Source organism: Lycium barbarum, chromosome 6 (assembly GCF_019175385.1).
Source record: "Lycium barbarum isolate Lr01 chromosome 6, ASM1917538v2, whole genome shotgun sequence".
In the NCBI taxonomy this organism is placed as follows: Eukaryota; Viridiplantae; Streptophyta; class Magnoliopsida; order Solanales; family Solanaceae; genus Lycium; species Lycium barbarum.
The window spans coordinates 136943299-136963343 of NC_083342.1; the positions used below are offsets into that span (position 1 = coordinate 136943299).

General features: G+C 35.1%; 1 protein-coding gene and 1 long non-coding RNA gene across 2 annotated transcripts; both read right to left on the reverse strand.

Annotated features, from left to right (window-relative positions):
• Positions 1-248: 248 nt before the first annotated feature.
• Positions 249-2348, reverse strand: LOC132600289 (uncharacterized). The gene is made up of 3 exons (XR_009567179.1): positions 2112-2348; positions 1585-1641; positions 249-719 (listed from the first exon to the last, which is right to left on the reverse strand). It is a non-coding gene; the product is annotated as an uncharacterized LOC132600289 (long non-coding RNA).
• A 7755-nt stretch (positions 2349-10103) lies between these two features.
• On the reverse strand, positions 10104-14488 carry LOC132599390 (isocitrate dehydrogenase [NAD] regulatory subunit 1, mitochondrial-like). The gene is made up of 4 exons (XM_060312734.1): positions 13843-14488; positions 11738-11977; positions 11112-11190; positions 10104-10896 (listed from the first exon to the last, which is right to left on the reverse strand). Exons 1-4 carry the CDS (start codon positions 14353-14355, stop codon positions 10622-10624), a joined length of 1107 nt encoding a protein of 368 aa, XP_060168717.1. The 5' UTR covers positions 14356-14488; the 3' UTR covers positions 10104-10621.
• Positions 14489-20045: the final 5557 nt, after the last annotated feature.

A 20045-nucleotide genomic window follows, 5' to 3' on the forward strand; every position in this document is an offset into this window, starting at 1 on the left:
TTTGATTACTCACTTTAGTTAGTCTTTATGGTTTATAAATTTTACAAAAGATACCGCGATTCTCCTTAGTGAGTCCATATTTTGTTTCTTTTCCTCTTATTTGTCACGACCCAACCCCGTAGGCCGTGACTGGTGCCCGACCTGGACACCCGTATACATATTCTTTAGCTATATGTTCATTTCACAACAAACTCAATATGGATCTTATAACGACCAAACCATGGTCTCGGAACTGTCACATAAATATATATGTTCGGCAACCTGTCTCCTGAGGAATCACAACTATCAACAGATAACACAGTACATAAGCCGACAAGGCTGTCATAACGGGTGGGAACGTCCCAACTATATATATGAACGCAAGCCGACAAGGCTGCTACCACAACATAACAATATATATGCAAGCCGGCGAGGCTGCCACAACAAAACGACAGTATATGCAAGCCGGCAAGGCTGCTACAGCGCTAGAACATCCACAATAACCATATGGGCACAACTGACCACGTCTGAATACGACCCACACACATGTCCACAGACCTCTAAGAGTTTCAACAGTAAAATATGACGAGACAGGGCCCCGTCGTACCCTTAGCCAACATATGCATAAATTTAGATCAAGAAGGATCTGTACCAAAGTCTGGGCTCCGGAACAACGGAACTCTCCAAGATAGCAGAGGGGAAATCTTAAGCTGGCGGCTCACCAAAACGAGTCTCTGTACCTGCGGGCATGAAACGCAGCCCCCCAAAGAAAGGGGGTCAGTACGGAATATGTACCGAGCATGTAAAGCGTGAAATATAGTAAAAGGATCATAACTGAAATATGGAGTACAGTAAATGTGTACGATATCCAGAATGCCAAAACACTTGCCTTTGTAACATAATCATATTTGTCAATATCATATATTATATGCATGTATATATCGTACCCGTCCCTTTAATGAGGGACTCGGTGAATAAGGTCATCATATGCCCTCCTGGCCACCATATCATATCATCATTTCATCACATCATCACATCATCACACCATCACACCATCACACCATCATACCATCATATATATACCGTACCCAGCCCTTTAATAAGGGACTCGGTGAGTAATGCAGTGAACTGTGCACGATAACATACCATCATACCATCATATCATCATATATATACCGTACCCAGCCCTTTAATGAGGGACTCGGTGAGTAATGCAGTGAACTGTGCACGATAACATAACATTTCCGGCCCGGGACTCGGTGAAAGATATATTGAGACATGCACGAGCAGGGTAATGAGAAACTATATGCAATTCAAAACATTTTTAAGGACTCAATAGAATAGTCAACACGAACCATCGTTCGCAATTTCAAATAATAATCATATCATATACCTTTCGGATGTCCCTGTGGATTATATCAAAATGGAACTTTGAAATCATGTGTACATATCAATATGTATAAAACAAAACATAAGTTATGGGAATCAAGATCAATAGCCATCCTAGTGGCTCTAGGAATAGGAGTTTCCTTGGAATCGTATATATATCGTATATTCATTTCACAACGATCATGCCAAAAAAAAAGAAGGGTTAGCTTCACATACCTCACGTTATTCAAGAACTCAGTCCAACCACGAACTTCCACAATTAATATGCCAACCCTATAATCGTAAGAATATGCACATCTCTTAAGAAGGCTTCGTATATCATATATATTAGTTGATAACTTAATTCTAAAACGAAACAGGCAGTATCTCCCCTATATCGTTAGTATCTCTCAATCCGGTATATCACCACACCAGCCCAACAATAAATAAATCTCAATAACACAACATGCATATCCATAATAATTTTGTAATACTTGTACGAGCGACAAGCTCGAATTAGAATCCGTATACTCCACAGCACCTTTTCGTATGTTTCCTTCTTAACCTTAAAATATTCTCAATATGATAAGGGCATCATTTACCACCAATCTCAGCTTCATATCATATAATTACAACAAGAAAAATAGCCCACAAGTCCAACTCTATCACATGATAATTTTATTCGCAAGATCGTATTTATTTCATCTAGCAACGTAGATACGACTAGGGTAACTCAAATATATTTAGAAGAGAGGATTTCTTACCTTATCTGCAAGATTTAATCTTCTTCCGTAAAATATCAAGTCACGTTGGTACTCTATCAATTTAAAACTGCGTTGTTTCCATATAAATGGAAGTCACGTTATTGCTTCTTTGCATATTGAAACAACAAAATAATTAGCTAGAGAGAAAATAATGGTGTTGTACGTTTGTTATTATGGCAGAATGGGAAAGATTTAAGTTTGAATGCTTAAAAGGAGAAAGGGATTCAGCATCCTTTCTTTTGTACGTGTCATTATGCACTTTAATGTGCATGACTCATCACTCCCATATGCATGTTTTAATGCCACCCTTTTTCATGGAGTCGTGGGGTCCAACCCCCTCATTCTTGCTTACTAATTATAATTGTCACAACGTGTCCACCCACCAAATAATATATAGGACAGCCATGCATTGCTTTATATATATATATATATATATATATATATATATATATATATTTTTTTTTTTTTATCATGGCCCACATGGACTCATCAAACTTTACACTTGTCCACTTTGTTTGTAAATTACCTCACTTTGTTTCCCACGATAATTGTGCCCCCTAATATTTATTCAATGATCTTAATTCACCTTAATAATAAATTATCATGATTATGTGACATAGCACTAGTCTATAGTCTCTTTTGGTACACATAAAATATTATTTTCAGTCATCGTCATCAAAAATTTTCGTCTTGAATCATTTCGGGACTTCATCCTTAGAACTTGGTATTTAGGATTGGTTGAAAACAATATAATTTATATCCTAAGATGAAAGGGAAAAACGTTGCTGCCGATAGCTAAAGGAATTATATTAGCTTCTTTCTAAATATAGATGCTGCCCAACTTCCAATTACCCTACAAGCTAAGTACCTTGTAGCTCACTTCTTTCTCAAAATGAAGTGTATAAAACGTTGCTGATCATTAATCTTCTTTGAAACAAAAATGTAAAACGTTGTTGGTCACATTTCCTATTGAAAACAAAGTGTAAAATATTGGTGCACACTTTTCTCTTAAAAACAAAGTGTCTGAATCTCATAGTAATTATCATAGATGGAACATGGGGACCATTACATTAATTAATTCATAAGAGTGCAAATTATTCCAAGGCAGCCACAACACATCCATGTATACGGCTATACATTAGTCATTATTTTTATTTCGTGTTATAACCCCACATAGACCTGTCAACCGGTTCCAACCGGAACCGGACCGGGAACCGGTTAGGAAACCGGCCGGTTCCGGTTCCAAAACCGGAACCGCCTAACCGATTCCGGTTCCAAAACCGGAACCGCCTAACCGGTTCCGGTTAACCGGTTTTAAAGTCCAAACCGGAACCGGTCCGGTTTGGATTGGTTAAAATATTTTTTATTTTTATTTTTTGTATTATATATATATATTATAGTATTTATTTGTATATTATAGGTATATTTACATATGTTATACAACTTTATAATTAAAGTTTAAATATTTACTGACTAACAGCCTAACAGCAAGTCAGCAATACAGAATAGTGCTTTTCGTACACATATATATGTATAACTTACATACTATACTCTATATACTTATATAGTTATATATATGTATAACTTAATATATATACTAAATATATGTATAACTTAATATATATACTATATATAGGTATAGCTTAATATCTATATATAGGTATAACTTAATATATATACTATATATACATATCTACTATATATACAATATATACTTAATATATATACTATATATATTTATATAATATATATACTTATATACTATATATACTTATATATGTGTATAACTTAATATATATAGTATATATACTTACTTATATATACTTGTATATATGTACTATATACTATATATACTTATATTCCTAACTTAATAAAAGTAAAAATATGAACACAAGTAAATAGAAGAAAGCTCAATGAGCCATATATTTTATTCATTCTTGGATAACATTTATTTGCAAGTTGTATTTTTTTTTTAACTTGCAAATAATACATGAGTTATACAAAAATAGTAGAATAATAAAATCACCAATTTTGAACCATTTCGTTAATTTCCCCCACATCATATTCGGTCATGGAAATATCTTCAAAGTCTTCCATTTGGTCCGGTCCACTAGCTATCAAATCTTCAATTTCTTCCTCTTCGCCTTGCTCCGCTTCTGAGTTTTGGTTGCGTCGCTCCGATCTAATCCAATCTCGAATGCACACTAGTACTTGCAAGCTAAAGCCGGATAATGAATGTCTATGGTCTCCAATTTGTTGTCTTCCTTGGCTAAATGCGCTCTCTGAAGCCACGGTTGATACTTGAACCGTAAGGATATCTCGAGCCATTCTTGAAAGTACCGGATAGCTTGCCTTGTACTTCTTCCACCATTCTAAGACGTCCAAGTCATCCTTGATATCCACATTTGGCTGCATCAAATAAAAGTTAAATTCATCAAAGTTTGCAGTAGAAGAAGACGTTGGCTGTGAATGTAAAACTTTTAAACCCGACAAGCCCTTTTTGCTACTCTGAGAAGTAGTAGGGCGTGGAGCAACGGGTGTAGCACGTTCTTCCAAACTAGAATAATGAGTAAAAACTCTTCTAAACTCATCATCAATAGCGAGATCGGCTTCAGCTAAAGATGGTTGAACTCCCTCTTCAATTTCTAAAAATGTATAAATTTGACTAACCAAATTTTTAGTATAAGACACTTTTAAACAAGGATTTAAAAGGGAACCCAATATAAATAAAGTTGGGATGGGAAAAAAATACTTCTTAAATTTGATTATCATTTCAAAAATAGCCACTTGATAATTGGGTTTATATTTATACTCTTGTAAAACTCTAGCTATTTCCTCTAAGTAGGCTAAAATTCCGGTTACCGTGGGATAGAATTGTCTAGAAAAAGCAAGAGTTGCATTATAAAAAATTTCTAAGAGTTCAATACATTCTTTAACATCTTCCCAATGCCTAAAAGTTAACCAATCCTCACTATCAATATTATACTTGTTGTGAACTTGTTGTATGGGAATCCTATACTCATATGCTTGTTGTAGCATAATGTAAGTGTAGTTCCACCTAGTCTCAATTTCTACTTGAATTTTCCTAGGTCTAAGGTTATTTTCCACACAAGCATTCTTAAAATCTCTAATTCTTCCCCTATTAGCATTACAAAAAAGAAACGCAACAGCATTTCTAACTTTTTGAACAGAATCATCAAAATGCATAAGACCATCTTTAACAATTAAATTTAAAATGTGACAACTACATCTTACATGAAAAATATTTCTTAGAGGAGGGTTTATTTCTCTTTTTAAAAGACCAATTGCCTTTGTATTATTAGAAGCATTATCTAAAGCAATACAAAGTGTTTTTCTATAAATGTTAAAAAATCTCATTATAGTAGACATTGAATCGGCTAAAAATTTTCCATCGTGACGACCTTTTCCTTCGTCGTATAAAAAAGCTATAATTCTTTTTTGCATAACCCAGTTGTCATCAACCCAATGACATGTAATAGCAAAAAAATCTAAATGGTTAATACTAAGACCCAAATCAGCGGTAAGACAAACATTACAATTTAAAGAATTAAATACATGGCGCAAATAAAATCTATATTTTTTAAACAAATCTATAACATCGGCTCTACAAGTACTTCTAGGAATACCCTCAAATAACGGGTTATAACAACGTTGAATGTAAGTAACAAACCCCAAACCCGAGGGAAAGGAAAATGGTAAACAATCATAAGCTACCATTTTAGCTATTTCTACGCGTTCTTTTTTCTTGTCATACTTAAAATTTCTACCGGTTCGTGGGTCTATCGTCATTTGAATCCCCCCCACATTTGAACCCGTTTGTTCTCCCCAAATATCCATATGTTTGGTTCTCATATGAGCATTTAGTGTACCCGTTCCACCATCCTTACCAGTTCCTTGCTTAAAACTAAATACTTGTGCACATAGGGTACATGTAACTGATTGGTTTTCCCTATCCTTAGTCATAAATTTCCAAACTTTAGTTGTTGGCTTACGAGTTCTAGGCGGTTTGTCTTGTGTATGTGATTGTGCAGGACCTGTATCTCCTATGGGATTTTCGGGGGGTTGTGTTTCATCATCATCATCATCTAAGTCTTCATTAAAAGTGTCGGTAAAATGTTGTTGCATTGCCTCATGACCTAAAAGTGGATTATTTCCACCACCATCAATACCTAAATTGGGTGTTTCTTCCACAAATGTTTCCTCATTAAGCGCACCCCTAACAGTACGACTACTACTACCGGCACCACGTCTTAATCTCTTTGACATTATTAAATAGAAATAATTTAAATCACAATCAAATAAATCACAAGAAAATAAATTACAACAAATTAAATTTGCTAGAATTAAATTGCGAAAATTAAAGATAGAGTTGGAACGAAGGTACCAAATTACCGAATTAATTTCCAACAAAGCGAAGACGGCTAGAATTGCAAATCCACCAAAGCTAATTCGGATTGTTGCAAAATCACCAACTCCACCAACAATATTATAATTGCAAAATTAATAATTGAAAGTTGAAACTATAATAAGACTTTGTGGCTAATTATTGCAAAGTAACTATAATTGAGAGATTGAGATTTGAGAGAAAGATGAAGAAGAGTGAATTGAAATGAAAATGAAGAACGGTTTATATAGGGGTGGGGGAGGGGTTAAAGTGTTAAAAAAAAAAAATTTGGGGGCCAAAAATTAAGAAAATGACCGTTTGGAAACGGCCATTTTTGCAAATGGACCGTTGCCAACGGTCCATTACCGAGGCCCAACGGCTCTTTCCTTTTTTTTTTTTTTTTTTTTTTTTAATTTTAACCGGTTTAACCGGTCCGGTTCCGGTTAAAAAAAATTTAAAATCGGACCGGTAAACTATCCGGTTAACCGGTTATACCGATTCCGGTTCCGATTTAACCGATCCGGTTACTGGTTAAAACCGATTACAATGAACCGGTTGACACCTTATACCCCACATGTAAAGGTGTTTCCCATAGAGCTTATCCATTTAACTATATATTGTTATTGCTGCCCCTCCTTTAACTTTACAGAACATGAATCATTTAATGATTTATGGGGTTTTCTTTACCACAAGAATTACTTTTTGAAGGATCCTCCTAGATATTCCACTTAGCATCATAAATTAGCTAGTCATTGTTTGACTTTATTTAATAGTCATACTTGCTGTCACCTACTAGAATTACAAGTTTAGCATCCTTGCTGCCCAACACGTGCCAAAGTCTCCATGTATCCATAATTAATTGCTAATCTTTACTAATGTTTCCATACTAATAATAATTAGCTAGCAAATTGTGCATTGTTAAAATCGGAATTAAAAAGTCCTTGTGTCATATCTCAAAAAATAATCTTGTCTTTGAACTTATGTCGATTAGCTTACGAATAATCCAACGTACAAAAATACGGGGTATAACATTATTTTTGCCCTTAATTTCTCAATTGTTGTTAAAATTTATCTTATTTTGGTTATGTCTACCTTTTTTTATATTTAGTAAGTTGACAATTCAAATATTCTACATGTCAAGTTTATAATCACAAGATTCAAAGGATATTTTATTATATTATACACATTTTTAATTTAGAACCACAAAATTCAAAAGTCTATCTTTATTTCTTAAACTACGTGTCTAGTCAAACTTAGACACTTAAATTGAGACAGAGGGAGTATATGTCAAATGAAGGAAATGAAAGTACAATTAAGGCACTGCGTTAGATCTAATTAACAAAGAAATTTGTAGAATAAACTCACCAAATTAATAGCAGAACTCTAATTTAAACAGAAAAAATTAAAAGAAAATCTCAAATTCAGAGTACCAACTATATGAACCACGAAGCAGCCTAGAGAAAAATCAGATCGAGCGAGTAAAGACCGGAGAAGTAGAAGAAAGGCTGAGAGGCCACCGGAATAGTGAAGAAGAAAGACATTATTCACTTTAGTTAGTTTTTATGGTTTGTATATTTTGCAAAGGATACCACGATTCTCCTTAGTGAGTCTCCATATTTTAGTTTTTTTCCTCTTATTTTTCCCCTTAATTTCTCAATTGTTGTTATAATTTATCTTATTTTGGTTATGTGTGCCTTTTTTTATATTTAGTAAATTGACAATTCAAATATCCTATATGTCAAGTTTATAATCACAAGATTCAAAAGATATTTATTATATCATACACATTTTTAATTTAGAACCACAACATTCAAAAGTCTATCTTTATTTCTTAAACTTCGTGTCTAGTCAAACTTGGACACTTAAATTGAGACAGTATGTCAAATGAAGGAAATTAAAGGACAATTGAGACACTGCGGACACGTGGGGACTTAAAAAACACACACAAGAAGTAGAATTAATGTTAAACTTCTGAAATGTACACATGTTAGTCCCTGCTTAGACTGCAATTTTATGTGTTTTCTATAATAGAGGAATAAATGAAGTGTAGAAGTAAAGAAATATGATAACGTAAAAGTGGAATACACGTGTACAGAGAATAGGTGGCAAACCAAGTAGTAGTACTTGTTAAATGAAGTGAACCCACGACTGGAAAAAAAAAGGAAAGAAACCAAGTACAATTGCAATAAGTCCAAATTTAGTGTATAACTCAGACAGTTTTCTGTACAATTTGTCAATCCTGTGTTCGTCATCCTTTACACGTGTTAGCAAGAAGCACACTTATTGAATCCATTGAGTTTACAATTTTAAGAGTACGTTTTTTGTTGCATCTTGTACAAGTGCCTGCAACATGTGTTTGTCCATGTTTGTCCCTCAAACTCTCATTTCTATAATAGAAAAAATATTGTCCAAGTGTTTTGGATATACAGTGCATTCATCTAATCGGCATAAGAGTTCGATCTATATATGTTATCTATTTCCAAGAAAGACTATTGTCATACCATATTGTTTTACGTGACAGTCAAATCGTAGAAAGACGACAACAGATTATGAAGCAAGTCAAGCATGTACTTGTCGTGATTGCAACAATATTATATGGCGATGATGCAACTCTATCTAATGAAGGAAGATGCAAATCATCAACCAGTTCATCAAATGATCATCTGACAGATTTTAATCATAAATGCTTTGCCAATCTCAAGATATGATAAGTTGGTATGTAAGATTGGAATACATCATCTTCAAGAATTATGTGATGCTTTAATCAGGAGAGTAAATACGCGATGTACATTTTTTTCCGTTTTATCCAATTTGAATTTTCCTGATAAGGTTTTTAATGAGGCAGCTAGCAATGCGTATTACTAAATACATATACTCTCTTTCCTTCACTAGGATTTTTCCCACTGGATTTTTCCTAGTAAGGTTTTAACGAAGCACAAATCTATTAATGAACATCCAAGGGGGAGTGTTATAAATACACCATATTATGAATGTCCACTCAACACACAATCACCTGAATAAACTTACAATCAAGCAAGCAGCTTGCAAGTAACTCAAGCAGCTTCCTTTCTTCTATAAATAGAAAGTCAGTTCAGTTCAGTTCATTTGTACATCAATTGAAAGAGCAATAAAATCTCTCCCCCAGCTTCTTTGACTATGTCTTTTGTTGTCGTGTACTTTTAATATTATTTTATAACAGTATTCAATTTTTCATTTCACATATAAGCCTTGGTGGGGTACTGGCCGGAAATAACAGGTATCCGTTGAAATATTTGGTAAGCGCAGAAAGAAATTAAAAGAACAAAAACTTTTGGGTCAATTAGCATCTGCAGACTGGTTTATAGTTGTAATTTGTAAACCGTAGTTATTTCTTTTGCTCTAAGATAATGTAAGCCACGGCCACATGTGCTTGCTATAATAATTATATTCACTTTCATATACATATCAACTGCTTGAGGTTGACTTGACTTGACTATTCGGACAAGAGTTAGAAATGTAAATTGTTAGTATTTGTGCAGGGAAAAATTGTATGACTGCTATTTACAAAGAATAGAATAGTGAAAAAAATAAACCAAGAAAAAAGAGGATCTCAAGTACCTGTGCTCTTTGATTAGAAATGTATTGGAACTGTCTTAAGGAAAATGAACCCTGTTCAGATTGACCAACAATAAAAGGAAGACATTCCTTTTGGTCTACCAATATGAACTAGAATATAGCATACCGTTTCGAAGATCCATCTGGTGAAACTACACAAGCTGTTTGTAAGGAGATGATACCTCAAAGCCCTGCCTGCACAACTTCTGCTTCATCTGTTGCTGTCTCAAATTATTATTTTCCTTTTGAAACAAGAACTCTTGCTGCGTAGAAACAAGCTATTAAAGAAATATTTAGTAAGCAGCTTCTATAACTATGAAATTCCGATTCTTATACTGATATTTCCATCAAGGAAGCCCAATCACATCGACCCAATATGGCATCTCTGAAACTAACCACACCACAAGTGCTGAACAATCAAAATCAATACAAGAATGGTGTAAGAGAACCTCTGGCATGAATAAACAACACTTTATCTTGAAAACACGAGAAAGGAGATCAGTCTCAAAATTTAGTCCAGATTTGCTATGACAGCATCCACAACTTCTTGGGTGGTGCTATCTCCACCAACATCTTTTGTCCTGTGTTTACCTTCTGCAATTACACGCTTCACTGCAGTCTCTAGTCTATCTGCAAATGAAGGGAACTGCAAATGTCTCAACATCATGGCGGATGAAAGAAGCAAGGCAACTGGATTTGCCTTTTTTTGCTCCATTATCTTCTCATTTCCCACATTTCCTGCCGAAGCACCTTGCTCGAAAACAGCATGATCTGCCCCGACATTACCTGACACACGATGTCCATTCTCAGTAATGTAATAAACACATTAATCCACTTAGGCCTACTCCAAAGCTTAAAGCTGTTCTGAAGATGAATGGCACTTATGAATGACACGGACAATATTAGCAAGGGAAGTGGAAGAGGATGCAGAAAAACAACTTTTGAAATAGATCCAAGTTAACTTGGAGAGAATCAATTACTGACTGCTAATGAAAACACACCTCCTGGCATTACACCCGTGCCTCCAGCAATACCAGCTGCTGTATTTGCCACCAGATTGCCATAGAGATTAGGGGTGACCTGAGACATACAATTTCAATAATATCCAAATGGGATCATTTATAGACACTGAATTCTGAAGAATGAAAAAACACAAAGGTTAGCTCACACATGATATACAAAATATACACACAGCCACACACATATCATACACATATACATACTATCATAACACATGCGAGCGCGCGTATTCATCTGACTAAAGAAATAAATCACCAGTTACTCATTATACACCGCATTATCACAAACTCCACCAAGATGAAACCGTCAAGTCTATTTCCCATGTCAGCAATCTCAAGTTCAAACTTTATCTTTTCAGTTTTTTACTCACCATCATCACATCACCCCTTCCCCAGCCTCCACCGTATCAAAAAGAGAATATAAACTACTCATAAAATTTCACCTTTTGCAAACTATTGTCGTCGTTCATTCAACGCTGTATAAGGAGAAAAACTGCTTCACATGGTGATGAAAGTGAACATCGTGCAGCAATGTAACTATTTTTGAAACCAAAAAGTAATCATGGATCAAAATTAACTAAGACTGGGTAATTGCACAAAGACCTCACCATAACGTCAAATTGCTCTGGCTTCGATACAAGTTGCATGCAGCAGTTATCAACAATAATCTCATTGTACTTGATACCAGGGTACTTGCTAGCAACCTCACGACAAGACTCCAGAAATAAACCATCCGCGAGTTTCATGATGTTTGCTTTGTGCACAGCGGTCACTTTCTTGCGGTTGTTGAGGTATGCATATTCAAAGGCATATTTTGCAATGCGCTCAGAGCAAAATTTTGTTATCACCTAGCAATTACATTGTAAAAAACAATTGTAAGACTCAGACTCCTCAAGAAGAAGTAAATAGGAAATTCTTGAAGTTGAAATGGAAGTGTTGAACAGACAGGTATAAAGGACCTCGTGAAGTATTCATGTCCCATAACCAGAGTGGTATTCAAAAAGAAATGCAAACTGGCCACATTCCCTAGGGCCAAAAGACGAAGGAGAACAGAACACAGAAGAATTTCCCCAAGCACACAAGCATGACCTCTAAGTACTCGAATCATGTAAGTATTGACCTCCAAAAAATTGAAAATAAATAATTTAAGAAAAGCAACTGTCCCAGCATAGAAATTGCAAATCCAGTGAGAATACAAGAATATACAGAAAGAATGGGCCTACAGACAAAGGACTAAAGACTAGTATGACCTCAGAAAGCCGACGAATCGAGAAACTCCCAATACAATGAAAATGCTACTCAAGTTAGAAAGATATATACAATTGACTTAAAGAGATTTGTTTTTTTTTTGGGTCTTTTCCTTTCTTCCAAGGGTAAAAGCGAAGGTCAAAGGTCATAACAAACATTTCTGTATGTAACAAGGAATGCAAGGTCTGATTCATCCTCTAACATTTACATGCATTTTATCCTATTTTCATCGATACTGTTTCCTGAAACTTGTGGATGGTATATAAATTCATCGATCTTGGGCCCTCAAACTCGTTCCTGCCCAGATGTAGTGTGGAATTCAAATTCGCAGTATTCGGGCCCTGTTTCTAATCTCTTAATCCTTAAAATCATTTTGGACCACCTTTCTCACTAAACCAGCATCACATAAATATTAGTTCGAGATTTGTCCTTTGAATGTGCATACATCCAAATATCTGTAGCTTTTCCATGGGAAATTATAAACCTATGGAGGTCCCTATATCTTGGGTCAAAAGTGACTACTTGCTGACATGTTCTTCCACCAGTGTTCTTCTACAGATGGATAACAATAGTCTTGATAAGTTCTCTTTTTATTTGATTGGTATAGCCTGCATAAGTGCTATCAACTATTAAGGTGCTACAGATGGGATGCGAAGACTTTGATGATTATGACGGGAATCCTGCTAAAGATAAAGAAAGTCACTAAATGACTGAGTTCCAAGTACTAAGAAAAAACTGGGGTAATCTTGCATATATACACAATATTTGATCACCTCGCTCTTCAACTATGGCTTAAGACGTGGCTAACTGGTATATTTGATCTTCTTATTTAAGACTTCCCACTTCGTAGCAGAATTGGTTCATGAGGGTATAGCTTTTCCATAAAATACACCAATCTTGGTTGTGCAATTGCTCTTCCATTCAATAAAACCCTTCATGGTTTATTACAAAGAGAAAGAAGTACACAAAGTTGAGCAAAAAGTACTTTATAAACCACTTGTAAATTTAGATTTCCTTTTAGGTCTCCAATGAGTTGAATCCTATCTGTGCTTCATTATCAGATAGGATTGAATCAGATAGGATTGATCCTGCTTGAATTAGCACTACACCAAAAGTTTAATATTTGCATTTGAATGCTACTGCTTGACAATCCCAAACATAGTAGTCAAAATTAGCATCTCAAACATAGGGGAAATAGAAGCTAAACAACCAAACATTGAAGGGAAACAGAGTCCTGAACTATACTATTCTAGGCACGGAGTTTAAGAAGAAAAAGGAAAGACTTAAAAATTGTAATCTAAAATAAGTCAAAGATATTCGTGTGACTGTAAATCATTTCATTAGAATTAAGTTAAAAGGAGAAGTTATAAATTAAATTATTTCTAAATATAGAAATGTACGACGACGGCAGAGGGATTAGTATGTTAATAGTAGTATAAGAAAAGCGTGAAAGGGGGAAGAGTACCTTGAGGCTCTCAACAACCCCCGGAACAACCTCATGCTCAAGACCAGAATATTCACCCTCAGTGTTTTCCCTGATAACAACAATATCAACGTTGTCGTGGCGAGTGGGAAGGCCCTGCAAGTTGAAGCAGTGTACAAGGGAAGCATAGAGATCCAGCTCTTTCCGAAGCAGAACGTTAATGGAACTGACACCACCGCCAACAGGAGTCTTCAAGCCTCCTTTAATACAGACCTTGTTTTTGCGGATGGAATCCATCACCTCAATGGGCACGATCTTCATGTCGCCGTGTACATCATAACGTTCGAAGTAAACGGGAGCGTGCATTGCTTCCATGACTTGTTCGACGGCACCAGTGACGAGAGGACCGATACCGTCACCGGGAATAAGGGTGACTGGGCGGGGAGTGCCATCTCCGGGTCGGGGCATGTACGCCACGGATCGAAGGGACATGTAAGATGGGCCGACAAAAGGATGGGACTTGAAGACGTGTTTAAGTACTGTTCGTCCAGCCATAGAAATGATCTGAAGAAATGGAACTTCTGTTCAGGCGGCCATGAATTGACAAGACAGCTGCACGAATGTTAATGTGGCAGAGGGAAAAAAGGTGGCAAACTTATCTGGGTGCTACTAGAATACTTATTAATATTCTGGTTACTGCTCCAGAGGATGAAAGAATTATTCTCTACGATATCTAACAACAATTTTTGTTTTTGGGATATTTTTTTAAATAAAATTTATATACCCATAAAATATTTTAGCTCATAATTCTATATAATGTTTGCCAAGATCGTGATGATAAATATCTCAAAAGGTTATTAAACTTTGAGAAATTATATAGTAAAGTCATTGAACTTTGTTACATATCAATAAAATCACTCAACTTTAACCTATTATTTCATAAAATCACTCAATTACCTATGTCATAAAAAAATACATGACAATATTAATTGATTATTTTATGTTATGCAGACGTGGGCCCACAATAAAATAACATAAATCCATATCTTTATACCCAAGCCCGCTATTTCGAAGTAAAATGAGAGTTTTCGTCGACATCTTTTTTTGTTCTTTCTACCAATAACTTATTTTAATGATTAAGCATGTAGTAGTACTAAAGCATATAGTTAATATTCAGTATTCTTTCGATCTTTCTCATTTCAGAATTAGAGTGTATGAAAATTCAAAGGCTTTAGAGCTGCGTTTTGAGAACTATTTGAAAGTTGTTAACAAGATCGGCATTGAGGATATATTAGTTGTTAGGGCTGTTGACACCCAATTTTGTCCATTTTTTATTTAATTTATTTATTCGGGCTTCTAAATTTACCGACGAGCTAAATACTTTATTTTCACTACTATTATTTTCGCTACTTTTATTTTTTTTAACATTACAAATATCACACATTTTAAATGGTTCGTCATCGTTTCATCTTTTTGGTTTGGAATCGTTAAATTAATGACGAGACAACACTTTGTAAAATCTTTATTGTCTTCATATAGTATATATTGTGCTAGTTGTTAAATTAGAAGCCCATAATTAATTAAATAGAGGAGGAAGGACTAACAATTTTCGGCCAAATTCATGACCCGAAATATAAATACAATATTATTTCCCTACCCAAATAAATAACCCACATTTTGATACCCAACCCACATTTTTCAACCCACACTTTCAGCCCAACCACATTCACCCGACCCGGCCCACCATTTCTTATTCATCTACCCTTAACCCTTCAACCCTACCTCTTTCTTTCCTCTTATCTTCTCCGCCTCCTCTGTCCTCTCTCCCTATTCCCTCTCCCTTTGCCCTAATTTTCTCTTCCATCTCACCCGCCTCCCTTTCTCCTTCCTTCATCGTCATCTCCATTCTCCCACGCCCACGTTCTCTCTCTGCACTTCCACATCTCCTTGTCCCCCCACGCCTTCGTTTCTCTCCTCACGTTCTCCCCACACCCACGCCTCTGCCATCTTCCCTGACACTTCCACCACGCCTGTTCCCCGCTTCCTCTCTCTCATACGCTCCTCTTCATTCCCAACTCTATACATAATGAAATTACTCAATTGAAAAAGGGTGGGGGGGGGGGGGGGGGGGGGGGATATTTTAGGAATTGATTCAGTGTTTAGGGACACACACCATTTTCAAACCATAGTTTTCACTTTTCCGGTGAACTTTAGCCGGATATTATTCTAAATTACTATATTTTCATACAATCAAAATTTTGGGTTTAATCGAAGCATCGTTTGTTCGTCGTCTTCGAGTAGGTTCGAGACCCCGTCGCCTGTTCACTGCACATAAACGAGGTAAACTTCGATACATTTATCATGCATAGTCTTTAATCTCTGCTTGGTTAAGACTTTTGGCGTATACCGCTATATGTTTGCTGGTTATGTGATTTCTTTGTCGTCACATTATTTGTGTGATGTTTGGGAGCTGTTAGGGTAGAATATTAATCGTTAATCAAATTTGAAAGGTGTCTATAGTAGTTTGGATGCTTAGACTGAATTTTCAGGATTTAGAATCTATTCCAAAGTCGGATATACATAAGATATACAATAGGTTATCAGGGTAAGAAGAAAGTATACATTCGATATACATCTGATATACACATCATGGTATGTATATCTTAGGTATATTGCCGTATATGGTTAAAACAGGTCGACATTTTCCCTTGTTTACTCTATTTGTTCAAGTAACATAATTGGATATGAACGCAATCTGTTCGGGGTTAGATCTGATGAAGTGGTTATATAACATGTTGATGTTATTTGCTAGTTAATTTGGTACTACCTAGTCCTAGTTTCACAGAAATACATTATTTCAGACCATGAGGTTGTAACCCTCCCCTCTCACCCGATCAGTTAAACCATGTAGAAGAAGTAGAATATAGCAATCCTAAAATCTGCCATGTTCTTTTCTCGCCTTCACAATCTGGTTCAGTTTCGTTTATTCAATGGGGATTGGCTGATGATTAAGTTGTGATTGATGAATGTTGTTTTAAGAGGATACATTGTTTTGGTATAATTGCTAGCAGAGTTCAGCTACAGTTTAGGTTAGTTGGCTAATACAAATTGGTTGTGAATCATGTGCTTTAAATGCTCAAATGCCCCCTTAAACACATTTCCCCTCTGCATTCCCTTGACTATGTGTACTGCATCCTTGTGTCTAGAACTGTAGGTAGCCAGTTTGCTTATACGAAAACATGAAATTTGTAAGTTTTCACACTCTTGATTGCATTTAAGAGCCTTACATCATGAATCATGCCCAGCCTGCTATTCTGTTTTGCCTTCTGTGATGATCCCTTAATTTGGCAGAAGATATTAACTCTCACATAGGCATGAGAATAGGTTATGTTTCTCTAAGATCTGGTGGTTGTTGTCCCCTGTATTCACGATTGCAAAGAATAACTTGCGTTCTGCCTACTGGCTTCTGTGAACAAGCCAAACTGAAGTACTGGTTTAGGTACTATCGATGGCTATGAAAACTGGCAGTCGCTTACTACGTGAATAGGAAATGTCATGTATATATTAGGGTGTATGTATGAGGGTATATCACATATACGCATGAATCATTTATGTTGGAAGTTAGAACTGTTCTGCTTCTTTTTACTTATTGCTTTGATTGTTTGGATACGATTTTGGATCTGTGCTTGTTTCCCCCCTAATTGTTTGTTGGTGTGGAGCCTTCTGCCTATTTTGTTTATTCCCGTATGTCTCCAGTGAGCCTTGTTTGGAATGCCGTTATTTACGCGACGTTTCCTTGTTCTCCCTTTCCATCTAATTGTTGCCGTTATATAATTTGAACACATAAGACCTATTGTATGCATGTGATCCCTATTTGTTATTCCCTTTCCTGGTACACATGTGATCCTTATTGTTATTCTTGGACCATGGATTCTCACCGACTCGAATAAGACTGTCTTCTCATTATTGTCATCATCTGTTTCCATATTCTATACTCTTACGCAATTTACATTATGCTTTGTTGGCTGCCTGTGGCTTTGTAAAACATGTTTTATATCTGCATTTATTCATCTTCATGTGTTAAGTATACTTGTATCGATTATGAATATATATGTGCATGACTGGTACACTTCAGCCTATACATCTTTACGAATGTGTATACATGAGATATACTTAAATATACACAATATGCACATACTCTATTGATTTGTTTTTTTTTTTTTGAACTTATGTTCTACATGTTTAATCTTATTCGTCGAGTGGGTACTAATCCTTTTCTTTTTCGTTTTTTTATGCATGACTGTCGTGTACGAGTCCCCCGGACTCACCCTCCCTGCATCTCGACGTTGGGCCAAAAGCCCAACACAATTCCTCTTTTGTCCAGCCTGCCCACGGCAAATACAACAACAAAAGGACTTTTCGGGCCGAAGCCAATAACAAAATAGGCTGCAGCAACGATCCGAAAATGGATCGTTCCATTTGCTCTCCTTTCTCTCTATCTTACTTTTTGTCATGTATTTCTTATTTACTTTGTATGACTAACATTTTGTCTTTTAAATAATTTAGATACGTTAGTGACGTTAAGGGTTTTAATTTAGTAATGGATAGTTAAATCCACAAATTACATCCACTTCTATTTTCTAAACTACTTATAGTATCTATAACATTTATTCGAGTAATTGATTTTCAAATAATATGACTGTACATTTTTTTTGTTAAATAAATCATCTTTTATTCTTACTATCTCATGAATTTCAAAACATCGTTAAATAGGAATCCGATCATATTTTATAAGCATTTTCAAGATTTATCCAATTATACATATTTTAGCCGAAATTGTTTAAATAAAGAGTGATAAAAAATAGAAGTCGTATAACGTCATTTATCTAAAGATAACATTCGACGAATCATCTTTTTAAAAGGCTATTATTCATAGGCAAATCACCCTATTTTCTACAAAATCTTATTTTTTGAATAACATTGCTATATTTTCCATTTAAGGCCTTAGCAATATTTTTGAGTCTCATTTAACATTCAGAATCTTCTTTTACGTAAATTATTACATTTTCTACGAGTATCGTTTTAAACAATACATTTATACTTTCGTTTAAAATCTTAACAACATTTATAAGTCGTATTTCAAAATAGCATTAAAAGTACTCTTTTATACAAATTATTATTATTTTTACAAGTTCTATTTTAAATAGCATTCTTACATGTCTATCTATAACTTTAGCCATACTTACAAAGCTACTTTTTTTTTTTCTATAATACTATATTTACACTGAGCCTAATTAAATTTTAGTCCGGTCGGGTAACCATTATTAATGGAATTTAGAGGATGCCTAATACCTTCCCTCTAGATTAGTTGAACCCGTACTTAGAATTTTTTTGGTTTCGTAGACTTTAAAATAAAATCAACTTTAGAAATAACTTTAAATAAACTTTAGGTGCCCTAATTCACCTTAAAATCAATTAGGTGGCGACTCCTTAAAACAAAGCATATAGGAATCTCCAATATGTTGTACTCTACTTTAACCGGGTTAAAATGGGGTATAACAAGGGCTTTGACTCTACATTTTTGCTTGGTTAATGTCATATGTGTATTTGTTAACTGATTTGTAGTGGTAACAATTAACTGTGGTTTAAGGCGTATCGTGGTAATATTTATGATTGCTGGTGGACCAGTAGTACTATGTGTATCTCTGTGTGGCTTTTTTGCATGCTTTGAGATGGTTTTGTACAAAGAATTAAGGAACTTGTTCATTTTTGAGGTAATAAGATATGTGTAAATTACCATAATTATTTTGATTTACTCTCTAAGTTATATTGGCTAAGTAATTATTTTGATCCAACCTAATTTTAAGAAAACAGTGAGAAGAAGGTATAGATAAGGGGAAAATGGGTTTTGGATGAAGGGTTGGTGAGTGGTGTGGGTTTAAAGATATGAATTTATTTTATTTTATTGTGTAGCCCACGTCTATATGGCATAAAATAATTAATTATTATTGTCATGTTAAATTTTTTTGATGACACATGTAGTTGAGTGATTTTATGAGATAATAAGCGAAAGTTGAGTGATTTTTTTGATATATAGCAAAATTCAACTACTTTTTTACATAATTTCTCAAAGTTTAATGACCTTTTGAGATATTTACCTGACCGTGATCAAGAAAAAACTTGTTCATTCTCCACATAGTGATCATGTCATAAAATGGAATAGAAAATCCCTGACTCACCCTTCG